Here is a 12,724-nt window from a genome sequence, read left to right as displayed (position 1 = left end):
CGGCCTTTAAAATTGACATCAGCCAATGATATTTCACTTTTAGAGTTAAGTGCCCCATTGTACTTTCTGAAAGACATGTTATTGAAGACAAATTGCCCAAAACACCCCCCGATGTTTTTGCCTGCCGTGTCTTCCCTTAAGGAGCCACATTTGATCAAACTATTATGTGTTCTTGGACCAAAAACAGTCAATTTATGTTTTCAGTATAATTTCAGACCCTTAAAGGTGAAGTAAGATTTTTTATGTTAAAATCCATTCTCTTAACTCAGTGTACTGTTCATTGACTACTATTAGTGTGCTATTCATTGGCTTTATCTCCCCCAAAAGTGTAAACATTGAGCCTCCCAGGCACCATTAAATCATTAAGATCTGAATCAGATCTGTCAATCACTTTCCAGCTCAACCAATAGTGAGAGTGTGGGGCGTGGCTACTGTAGGAGGCGGAGCCAGAGGGTGTGGGACCATGACTGACACATTACATGAAAAGATACATTCAACCTTCACAGATCACATCATCATGCACCTGTTCAGACACACACGTACCAGTTTATAATGTTAACTGTCATGTCAGAAAATGTGCCCAATGCTGATTCGCTGGATGGGTTTTTTAAAAGCGAGACGCTTGCGTTCACACTACACAGAGTGTTTCTGCTTACTTATGACACATAGCACACACATGTTGGACCTTTCACTGAAACTAGTCTACTTTTACCTGTTGAGTCATGCCTTCACAAGCACTGTAAGAGCCGAGTTTGTGATGTTTGAGATGGGAGAGGCATGGAGCGTTTGCAAAATGTGCTTTATTTTAGTTAATTCCTGGTTTTGCTACTGTACCTTTAAGACTTCTACAAATACTGTGTGTTCTGGATGGACTGCTGAGGGAGTTTGAACCCTGCATTGCTTTAGTATTAGATATTTGCATCAAGCAGAAGCTCCGACACTCCTTCACCCAAATTCTCCCTCTCAAGTTCACTCATCCAAACCTCGTTCCTTCATGTTTACTGGGTTATTTGCTCGCTCGTTCTCTCTGAGGCGTTTGGTTCAATACCTGAGGGAGCAGAGAAACCATCATCATCATCTCAGATGAAGAAACACGTTCATCACGAGAAGTGTTTCTGTCGGCTCGCTCCACAGAACTAATTACAGTCAAACTAACTCCCACCACTAGCAGACAGTTTGACACGCGTGACAGGTGCTTTCCAGGCCACACACACACACACACACACACACACACACACACACACACACACACACACACACACACACACTCACAGACATACTCACAGACAGACAGACACACACACACTCACAGACACACACACACACACACACACACACACACACACACACACTCACAGACACACTCACAGACAGACAGACACACTCACAGACACACTCACAGACTCACTCACACACACACACACACACACACACACACACACACACACACACACACTCACAGACACACACACACACACACACACACACACACACACACACACACACACACACACACTCACACTCACACTCTTGTTCATCTATCTTTATGAGGACATTTATTGACACAATGCAATCTCTAGCCGCTTACCCTAACCTTACCCATCACAACTAAGTGCCTAACCCGACCCCTGACCCTAAACCGACCCTTAACCTCATTATAACCTTATCCCTAAAACCAAGTGTTGACCCTCAAACAGGCCTTTAAAGGCTCTCAGAGAGAGAGGACCGGCCGAAATGTCCTCACTTTACTCTCTTTGTCCTCACTCCAATGGTCTAAAACTCAAACTGGTCCTCACAAAGATAGTTGTACAAGTACACACACACACACACACACACACACACACACACACACACACACACACACACACGATGAGGATAGTCGATGACCCTGTGACTACATGAAAACATGTATGGGTCACATTTTACCACAAAATCAAAAGAAACATAATATAAAGAATATAAAACCTGTCATATGAGTTTTCTTCTATAATTCTCATAGTAATGAGGTTCATTTTCTACTATATTATAGTAAAAAATACTGTAATAAACTATACTATACTAAACATACTATTACAGGAAATTAAATGCACTACTGCAAATATACCACTCTGCACTACTCATGATGTATACAATTTTTTTATTGAAATACTACTAGTAATAATAATAATAATAATAATAATATATAATACTAATCATTTCAATTTTAACGTTTTAAAAATGTTATTGCTGTTATGAAATAACAACAAAACTATAAGAAGAAGAAGAATACAATATGAATAATAATTATCATTATTTTTACAAAATTACATTTTAATATTACTGCTATTTTGCAATAATCATTATTATTTGTTCGATTCTATTAATAAATAATATTGATAAAATTATTGTTATTATTATAGCTTTTTTTTTTTTTTTTACTTAATAATGAGAATTTGGAGGTGAAAATGTGAAATGAATACAGTATATTGTTAAAAATGCATTAAATTTACATCTTAATTCTGAAGCAATCTTCATTTCCGTAACGCAAAATATATATTGTTATTTCAGCTCAACATCAGAAGGTAAAAAAAAAACATATTTTGAGATTCCCATCAACAGAAAGATCTTTCCTCTGAAAGACACTCACACAGCTCTATATACACACATTAGCAGATCACACACACACACACACCTGCTAACACTTACTCATTTCGTGTTTACAGTAGTTGAAGTTTCAGTCGCACTAACATCTAAACAAACCCTTGTAATCACACACACACACACACACAGCATCACAATGCTACATGAAGACAGTCATGTGATTAATGCTCATGATAACACACACACACACACACACACACACACACACACACAGTGCTGCGTGTGTTCAGCTGTAATGAACTCTCCCTCAGGTGATGTTGATGTGCTCATGAATTATTCACGAGTTCTTGTCTAATGCTTTTAATATTCACCCCACATAGCTCCTCCTCCTTCCTGCACTCAAGGACAGTTTCAGTGTGTGTGTGTGTGTTTGTGTGTGTGAGATCTGTCTGTCTGTCTATCTCTCTATCTATCTATCTCTCTCTCTCTCTCTCTCTCTCTCTCTATCTATCATTTAGCAGACGCTTTTGTCCAAAGCGACTTGCAAATTAGAACTAAATTAAGCGAGTCATCGTGAAGAGGCAAAAAAACAACGCAAGAAGTGCTCAAAATACAAAGTTCAGTCATTGTTCAGAGTAGCATAAGCGAGGACATAAAGGAAAAGGAAAGGTTTTGTGCTCACGGAAGAGAAGGGAGACAGACAAACAGACAGAATTAATCTATCCGTCTGTCTGTCTCTCTATCTATCATGTGTCTATCTATCTATCTATCTATCTATCTATCCATCCATCCATCCATCCATCCATCTCTCTCTATCTATCATGTGTCTATCTATCTATCTATCTATGTATCATCTGTCTGTCTCTCTCTCTCTATCTATTTGTCTATCTATCTATCATGTGTCTATCTATCTATCTATCTGTCTGTCTATCTGTCTGTCTGTCAATTCTCAATTTCAATTCAATTCAATTCAAAATTGCTTTATTGGCATGACTGTACATATTACAATATTGCCAAAGCTTGTAAAAGACATCAAAATAATAAAATATTACAACATAACTTAAATCTAAATGTACTACTTAAATTAATTGTACAAATTAACAGTGTAACAAATTATAATATCTGTAAACATTTTACACCATAGTGTTTTAACATATATACAAATTATAGTATCAGAACATTTTATACCACAGTGTTTTAACATATACACACACACACACACGTCACTGAAGGTCACTGTGGTGGACAGTAGGGAAACACACTGAGGTCAGACACACACATCATCACACACACATTCACCTGCTGTCTCTCAGGCTGTGGCACACACACACGTATCTGGCAGCCAATGCTGCTGTCTGGCCCTCTCCTAGCAGGATCTTCATCTGATCTACTTCAGTCATGGCTGTAAAGTTCTGTATTACGTTAGTGAGTTTGTTAAAGTAGAGTTCTCTGACTGAACTGTATTTGTGACAGTGAAGGAGGAAGTGCGTCTCTGTCTCGATCTCTCCTGTCCTGCAGTGAACACACACCCTCTGCTCTCGGGGTAACCAGCTCTTTCTGTGTCTGCCGGTCTCGATGGCTAGACTGTGTTCACTCAGCCTGTACCGGCTCAGGATCCGTCTCTGCTTTGTGTCTCTCACACTCTGGAGATATTCTTCCAGTTCATAATTTGATTTCAAATTTCGATAGAATTGTAATTTACTTTGTGTTTTAGTTTCCTGATCCCAATGTTCCAGATATGTATTTTTAGACTGTTTGATAATTTGGTTTGTCCTGATGTGTGTGTGAGAAGCAGTGCTGGTCTGAGACTGGTTAGTGTTAGTAGGGTTAGTCCGGTTAGTGAGTCTCAGAACCAGCTGACTGAGGAGACTCTTCTCGGGGTTCAGGTCTTGGGTTTGTAGTGCTTTAAAATGTAGCGATTCTGTGGGACTTGATTTTAGATGCATCCAGAATTTGAGGGATCTTTTTTGCATATTGATAATCAATGGGAATCGGCCTAATTCTGCCCTACATGCATTATTGGGTGTTTTCCTTTGTAGTTTTAGAATCATTTTGCAGAATTCAGTGTGTAGGGCTTCTGTTGGATGCCTGTCCCATCTAGTGTAGCTCTGATCACTGAGTGGACCCCAAACCTCACTTCCATACAGCGCAATTGGCTGAATTACACTATCGAAGATTTTACACCAGATTGGAATCGGTAATTCAATGTTTTGGAATTTTTTCTTAATTGCGTATAGAGCTCTTCGAGCTTTATCTTTGAGAGCATTCACTGCCACACTGAAACTCCCCGATGCAGTGATGACCAGGCCGAGGTAAGTGTACTGCATCGTGTGCTCTAGGGCGGTGCTGCCTAGGCTGAACTGGTGTCTGTGTTCCTGACATCTGGGCTTCTTCTGAAAGACCATAATGTTGGTCTTGGTGAGGTTGACTGCCAGGGCCCAGTTCTGGCAGTAGTTCTCCAGCAGGTCCAAGTGCTGCTGTAGTCCCTGTGCAGTGGGTGACAGCAGCACCAGGTCGTCTGCGTACAGCAAGAGCTTGATGCTCCTGTCCTGTAGAGTGAGTCCAGGGCCCGTAGACTGCTCCAGCTGCACCGCTAGTTCATTAATGTAGATGTTGAACAGCGTTGGACTCAGGCTACAGCCCTGCCGCACTCCTCTTTTCTGGGTGAAGAATTCTGTGTGTTTGTTGCCAATTCGTATTGCACATTTGTTGTTCGAATACATTGATTTTATAGTGTCATAAACTTTACCCCCTACACCACTTTGTAAAAGTTTATAATATAATCCGTTGTGCCAAATAGAATCAAATGCTTTTTTAAAATCGACAAAGCATGCAAATATTTTTCCGTTTTTGGTCAGTTTTACGTGTTTATTGATTAGGGTGTGTAGGGTATAAATGTGGTCAGTAGTTCTGTGATTTGGAACGAAGCCAATCTGACTCGAGCTCAGGACATTGTGTTCGTTAAGGAAGCTTACAATTCTATTGTTTAAAATACTGCTAAATAACTTCCCCAGATTACTGCTCACACAAATGCCTCTGAAATTATTAGGGTCCAATTTATCTCCACTCTTATGAATTGGGGTAATAAGTCCTTGGCTCCAGATGTCAGGAAAACAGCCTGAACTAAGTACAGTGTTGAACAGTTTGAGCACGGCCGCCTGCAGCTCAGGTGTGCTGTGTTTCAGCATCTCTCCTAGAATGCTGTCAGGACCACAAGATTTCTTTCCTTTTTGGCTTTTGAGTTTGTTTGTCAATTCTTCATGTGTAATTGGGAAGTCAAGTGGATTCTGATTATTTTTAATTGTCTCTTCAAGAGTTTGTAGATTTTGTTTGATCAGATTATAATTATCATTAAGTTGGTTTGATGGGATTTCTTTATATAAGTTTTCAAAATGATTTGTCCAAATTTCTCCATCTTGTATTGGCAGGTCTTGTGGTTTCGTTGTGCTCAGATTGTTCCACATATCCCAGAACTGATTCTGATTTATTGAATGCTCTAATTCTTCTATACTTTTGGTCAGATGGTGTTGCTTTTTCACTCTAATTGTGTCTTTATATATTTTTAGTTTAGAAAAGTATTCAGTTCTTATCTCAGTGTTGTTTGGTTCTTTATGTTTCAGATTTGATAATTTTCTAAGTTGTTTTCTTAATGTTTTGCATTCTGAGTCAAACCATTTTTCATCTTTTGGAGTATTTTTAGTGTATTTTTTGCCTTTCTTTTTCAATTCACTTTTATGTGCTGCTTTTTTAAATATGTAATTTATTTCGTTTGTAGCCGAATTAACACCATCTTTAGTTGTTTTGAATTTCTTATTAATAAATGTATTTATTAGATTTTTTAGTTCTTCAGAACTGAGGGCTTGCACAAATTTGTCTGCGCTGTCTGGAGCCCATCTGTACCTCTGCTGGACCGGGTACATTTGGCAGGTTTCCGGCCTGTTTTGTTCTGGTGTGTGATGTGTTTTTATATAGATGTTAGTTTGGTTATGGTCAGAAAGTGGAGTTTGCTGTTTGACAGTGAATGCATTGAAGGAGGAAGGGTCCATGTCAGTGATGGCATAGTCAACTACACTAGCTCCAAGACCTGAACAACACGTGAACCTCCCTAAAGAGTCCCCTCTGATCCGGCCGTTCAGTATGTACAGGCCTGAGGCTCGGCAGAGCTGCACCAACTCTCTACCGCTTTTATTCACGGTTTGATCAAGGTTGTTTCTCGGTGGAAGTTTTCTTGTGAGACTCGGGGGGTTTTGGCCAAACACATATTCATTGCCCTTTGGATCTATGACATCAGGTTCAGATCCAGTTCTGGCATTAAAGTCTCCACACAGCAGCACGTTTCCCTGGGCCTGGAAACGGCTGATTTCTGTGTGGACGCTGTTGAGGTATTCCTCATCATGGTAAGGGGACTCCGCTGGGGGAATGTAGATGGCACAGAGATATGTGTCTGTAGCTGAAATGCCAATTTGGTTTAATTTTAACCAGCAATGAAATTTCCCAACTGTAATGGTGGAAATGTGTTTGGCCAGATCCTCCCTGTACCACACCAGGATTCCTCCCGAGTCTCGTCCACGATGGACTGTACTTATCTTGACTGAGGGCACAATTACTTCATAATAGCCTGAGGGACAGTAGGTGAGCGCATCATTTCGACACCAGGTTTCAGTGAGGATTATGATATCAACATCTTCTATATTTTTTAGAAATTCAGGGTCTGTGCTTTTAGAACCAAATGTTGAAGAGTGAAGACCCTGAATATTCCAGCAACTTATCTGAAATGAACGCATTTGTATTCTAAAAGAAAAACCTATTTGGTGAGACAGAGAGAAGATAAGGTGAAGCTACATGTGAAAACATACATGTGAAACATTTTACATTAGTAGACTTTTTTTTTTTTTTTTTTTTTTTTTTTTTCAGTAGAGCACTGTGTGTGTTCTTATCTGTTCAGGAGCTGGTTGCACAGTGTGTGCAGCATCTCTCGGATCTGGCTCAGCTCGCTGGCAGGTGTGGAGCTGGAGGTGGAGGGTGGAGCGGGGGGCCGGGCTAAAGCTTCAGCGTAGCTCTGTGCTCTCGGATGGAGGGGTTTATCCGGGTGTGGGGGGTTTCTTGGTTTCTTCTTGCTAATGGGGACTTGATGGCCAGCAGGTGGACGTGGAGTTGGTGACTGCAGGTTTACAGGTGTGTAGTGAGCCATAGGTGGGTGTGGATGTGGTGGATGATGTGAGAAGCTCGTCCAGTCGACGTCTCTCCTCGCCGGGGTCGGGGGGTTGTGTCTGGGTATGTAGGGGTGATTCCTCGCTGGGGTCGGGGGGTTGTGTCTGGGCATGAAGGGGTGAATGGGCCGGTAGTGTTCTGGAGTCGGAAGCAGATGTCTCGGTGATGATGGGGTGCGGCCCAGGGCTGCATCTTTAAGGGTCCTTGCAAAAATGCGCACTGCATCTCTGTGGAGGTGGAGTCCATCGTACAGGTGTTGGAGGCCGATGTGGTGGTGGTGGACCAGGTGCACGTTTGGCAGTGCAGAGCATCTACGGGAGATTTCAGTGTTGATGTTGTGGATGATGTGTGGTGGTGTGTCATGTCGTGGGAGAAGTGTGGAGATAATGATCCGGGATTCTGGGAACTTTTTGCTGGTGATTTCCGCCATTTTTCTGACCGCATCAGCAGTGTTGTTGCGCAGCGAGTGAAGGTCGTTAGTCCCGGTGTGGATTATGACGCATGAGGGGTGTCCTGTGAAGTCTCTGATGATCTGCTGGGCGTGGCCAGTTGTGCTGCATCGTTTTGCAGAGACTCTCTGATGTGGGAAGAGTTTCTGTGGGTCCAAGAACTTCCCATTAGAGTCCATGAGGAGGAGAACATCTGGGTCAGGTTCTGGAGGGTGGGCGGGGGAGGGTTGTGTTTCTGCAGGTGTCTGTGTGTGTGTGGCAGGCTCGCTCTCTGTGTTTGTGTAGTCTGTAGTAGGAGCTGTTCTGTGGTGAAGTGTGTTGTCTTCTGTGTTTTTCTGGAACTGCTCTCTCATCTCTTGCAGCTGTCTGGAGAAGTTCTCTTCTTTTCTCTCGTTTTCCTCCTCTAGCTTGCATATATGTGCGCGGAGAGTTTGGTTTTCTCCTTGCAGTTCTCTGAGAGCTCTGTTGAGTTCAGTGATGGAGGAGTTGGTGTCTTTCTTCAGCTGCCTGAGCTCATCTTTGAGCTCTTGGATGGAGATGTTTGTGTTGCGTGTGTCTGAGAGTTTGACTTGAGTGTGTTCTCTGAATTCAGTGAAGTCCAGTTCCAGCAAAGCTAAACTGTCTCTCAGTCGACGGTCCGATGATAAAGGTGAAAGAATGGCTGGGCCTTCCTCCTCAGAGTCTGTGCTGTTTGCGTGAGGCTCGTCTCTCTCCTCCTCTACTCTGGCCTTCAGCAGGGGGAAGATCTCCTCGAATGAGTTCAGGCTTGCCTCATTGCCTTGTAGAAGGAAGGTGCCTTTGGTATAGTAGGTTATGGTGAGGATTGGGTTGTCTGTGTCCAGCATTTCATCTTTGCATATAGTTAATCTTCCACCTCGACCGATTCCTTCTTTAAAAATGTTCTTGAATTCCTCACAGATGGCTGATTTCCATGCATTTATCAGGGTGGTGTAGAAGATAAGGTTGTTCTTGATTCTTCTCCCATTGAGTTGAATGTAGTCAGCATACAGAAGATCGGGGTTGTCTCTGAGAGTTTTCTCTTTGTGTTTCTTTCTGGCCTGTACACTTCTGCACTTCTCTGGGTACAGCACCTCCCTGCACTCTGCCTGCGCAGGGGTTGCCATGGTGATCGGGCTGGGCCGGGGGCTGTGCACTGAGCCAAAGCTGCAGCTAACTTATCTTTTAGCTTGTAATAATGAGAGATTTTACCAGAAAAAAGTCAAGATATACAGTTTTTGTTCAAGATTTTTGCCAGATAAAGCTCATCTCTCTGTTTAGTAATTGAAGATCAAAAATTGTGTGAAGTTTTTCAGCTGTAGTTCCTTTAAAAAAGCCTTTCACGTTTTGGAGGGAAAACTCCAGTTAGCTGTTAGAGTGGTGATCCAGTAGCCAGATGCTAATCCACAGGTCTTTCTTTTATTAAAATGTATTTTCTAGAAAAAAAATCTGTATTTACCCGAATCCAAGTTGTTCCTCTGTTGTTTGTTCTTGTTTGTTGTCGTTATCTCACTCTCTGTCTCACTTTTTGGCTCAATCTTTTATAATTTTTCAGGAGCTCATTTTTAGAGTGGCTGATCAGACTGACTCTCTCTCTCTATCTATCTGTCTCTCTATCTATCTATCATGTGTCTATCTATCTATCTATCTATCTGTCTATCTGTCTGTCTGTCTCTCTCTCTATCATGTGTCTATCTATCTATCTATCTATCTATCATCTGTCTGTCTGTCTCTCTCTCTCCCTATCTATCTGTCTGTCTGTCTGTCTGTCTCTCTCTCTATATATGTCTGTCTCTCTCTATCTATCTGTCTCTCTCTCTCTATCTGTCTCTCTATCTATCTATCTATCTGTCTGTCTCTCTATCATGTGTCTGTCCATCCATCTATCTATCTATCTGTCTATGTATCATCTGTCTGTCTGTCTCTCTCTCTCCCTATCTATCTATCTGTCTGTCTGTCTGTCTCTCTCTCTCTCTCTCTCTCTATCTATCATCTATCTATATGTCTGTCTCTCTCTCTATATGTCTGTCTCTCTCTATCTATCTGTCTCTCTATCTATCTATCTATCTATCTATCTGTCTCTCTATCATGTGTCTGTCCATCCATCTATCTATCTATCTATCTATCTATCTATCTATCTATCTATCTATCTATCTATCTATCTATCTGTCTCTCTATCTGTCTCTCTATCTGTCTATCTATCTGTCTCTCTATCTGTCTATCTATCTGTCTCTCTCTCTATCATGTGTCTGTCCATCTATCTATCTATCTATCTATCTATCTATCTATCTATCTATCTATCTATCTATCTATCTATCTATGTATCTATCTATCTATCTGTCTGTGTCTGTCTGTCTCTCTCTCTCTCTCTCTCTCTCTCTGTGTGTGTCTGTCTGTCTCTCTCTCTCTCTCTCTCTATCATCTGTCTGTCTATCACAATATTTTACTTGTATATCACTTAAAGATTATCAATGTTACAAAGTTACAAACATGTTACCAAGTTACTCTGATAAATGTTAGTTTGCCTGCTCCACAGAAGAGCAGTTAAATCACCAAACTACACAGAGTAATGCGAGAGTCGGAGCGCTGTGACCCAGAGTTATCAGAGACAGCATGCCATCAGCTTCACAGCACGCCATTCAGAGAGCGCTTTTATCCAAAGCCAAAGCACAAAAGAGTGTAAAAGCCCTCATGTAATGAGATGAGTCATCTCTGACTCTGCGGCCCACATTCTGACGGGTTCATGTTAGGAAAACAAGGAGAGATGCCTCGACTCACGGCGGCAGCTGCTGAGCATGATGGGAGACCGGTGGCGCTGCGTCTCGTGACGCTCATCGAGTCAGATGATCGCTCTGCATTTATTTTCATTTTAATTTATATGTTTATTTATATACCAACAGTACAAAAAAACTAAAAAACAACATGATTCCACTCGAAAACTGGAAAATATGTATCGCACATCGAGAGTATAGCATAAGCTAATCTGCGTCTTGGGTCTTTTACAGCAGGAAAATATGTGGCCGATTAACAAGGCCAGCTGCATCCTGAACAAACACGACGGCTTAGAGCATTCCCGTATTCTAGGATCATAACACTCCCATAGACACGGCTAAACAAACTCGAGGACACCTGGAGAAGGTCAAACGCATTCCACGACCCCGATGTGCTGCCATTATCTTTAAAACCCTCAAGCATGGAAGCTTTTATTTTGATCAAGTTGCTGGCGTTTGATTAGGTCTGAGAACTGGGAGTGATTGGTTGTATGATTTCCTTAGGTCATGTTTTTGATGATGTTTCTATGTATTTTAGAGATATTTATTGTTTATGGACAGCACTTTGGTCCGTTCTAATGGTTTTGAAAGTGCTTTATAAATAAAAGTTGAGATGAGTTGAGCTGAATCAACACATTTGGACATCTGCGTGAGTTTGTTTACCTGAATTGCGAGCGCTCTGAACACCACGGCTCGCAGATACTGCATCGGGTCCTCAGGGCCTTCCCATTTACTCTGCCAGCTCAACGGACACTGAGACACACAGTGAGGGAGCGTTGGTAAATGAGCACAGCCTGTCATGCTGTATTGCTTAATAAAACTGTAACGTTTGGTCTATGTAAGTGGAGATTTCTGATTCTTACAGCCTTTAAAGATACAGTCAAACCAAAAGTTATTCAGACACCAGATATACAGTACCAGTCAAAAGTTTGGAAACACTACTATTTTTAATGTTTTTGAAAGAAGTCTCTTATGCTCATCAAGCCTGCAGTAAAAAAAAAAAACTAAAAAAAAACCCAAAAAACAGTAATATTATGAAATATTATTACAATTTAAAATAATGGTTCTCTTTTTTAATATACTTTAAAATGTAATTTATTTTTGTGATGCAAAGCTGAATTTTCATCAGCAAGTACTCCAGTCTTTGGTGTCTTATGATCCTTCAGAAATCATTCTAATATGCTGATTTGATACTCAGTTATGATCAATGATGGAAACAGTTGTGCTGTTTAATATATATTTTTTGGAATACTTTTTTCAGGATTCATTGATGAGTAAAACGTTAACAGCATTTATTCATAAAAACAGCATTTATTCAAAATAAAAACATTTCTAACAATATAAATAGTTTCCATCACCTTTTATCAATTTAACGCATCCTTGTTGAATTAAAGTACTAATTTCTTAAAAAAAAAATAGTTATTGTTCCCAAACTTTTGAACGGTAGTGTATATTGTTACAAAAGATTTCTATTCTAAATAAATACAGTTCTTTTTAACTTTTTATTCATCAAATAATCCTGAAAAAAGTATCTCAGGTTATAAAAAAATATTAAGCAGCACAACTGTTTCCAACATTGATGATAAATCAGCATATTAGAATGATTTCTGAAGGATCATAAGACACCAAAGACTGGAGTACTTGCTGATGAAAATTCAGCTTTGCATCACAAAAATAAATTACATTTTAAAGTATATTAAAAAAGAGAACCATTAT

The 12,724-nt window shown here is 40.6% G+C and overlaps 2 protein-coding genes across 2 annotated transcripts in view; both read right to left on the bottom strand.

The window, feature by feature from the left end:
- dync2h1 (dynein cytoplasmic 2 heavy chain 1) overlaps positions 1 to 12,724 on the bottom strand; it is a 123,592-nt gene that overhangs the window by 7,971 nt on the left and 102,897 nt on the right. The window contains exon 86 of the mRNA XM_084418454.1: positions 11,672 to 11,761. Coding sequence (XP_084274580.1) covers positions 11,672 to 11,761 — 90 coding nt within the window. The remainder of the gene's footprint in view (positions 1 to 11,671; positions 11,762 to 12,724) is intronic.
- LOC311296630 (uncharacterized protein) lies at positions 5,085 to 9,813 on the bottom strand. The gene is made up of 2 exons (XM_084418483.1): positions 9,697 to 9,813; positions 5,085 to 9,426 (listed from the first exon to the last, which is right to left on the bottom strand). The coding sequence occupies exon 2, from the start codon at positions 9,362 to 9,364 to the stop codon at positions 7,514 to 7,516; it is 1,851 nt and encodes a 616-aa protein (XP_084274609.1). The 5' UTR covers positions 9,365 to 9,426; positions 9,697 to 9,813; the 3' UTR covers positions 5,085 to 7,513.

The sequence above is a fragment of the Rutilus rutilus genome (assembly GCF_951802725.1).
Source record: "Rutilus rutilus genome assembly, chromosome: 9".
NCBI classification, from domain to species: Eukaryota; Metazoa; Chordata; class Actinopteri; order Cypriniformes; family Leuciscidae; genus Rutilus; species Rutilus rutilus.
Note: the sequence above shows the minus strand (reverse complement) of the source record. Positions and strands in the feature narration are given on the sequence as shown.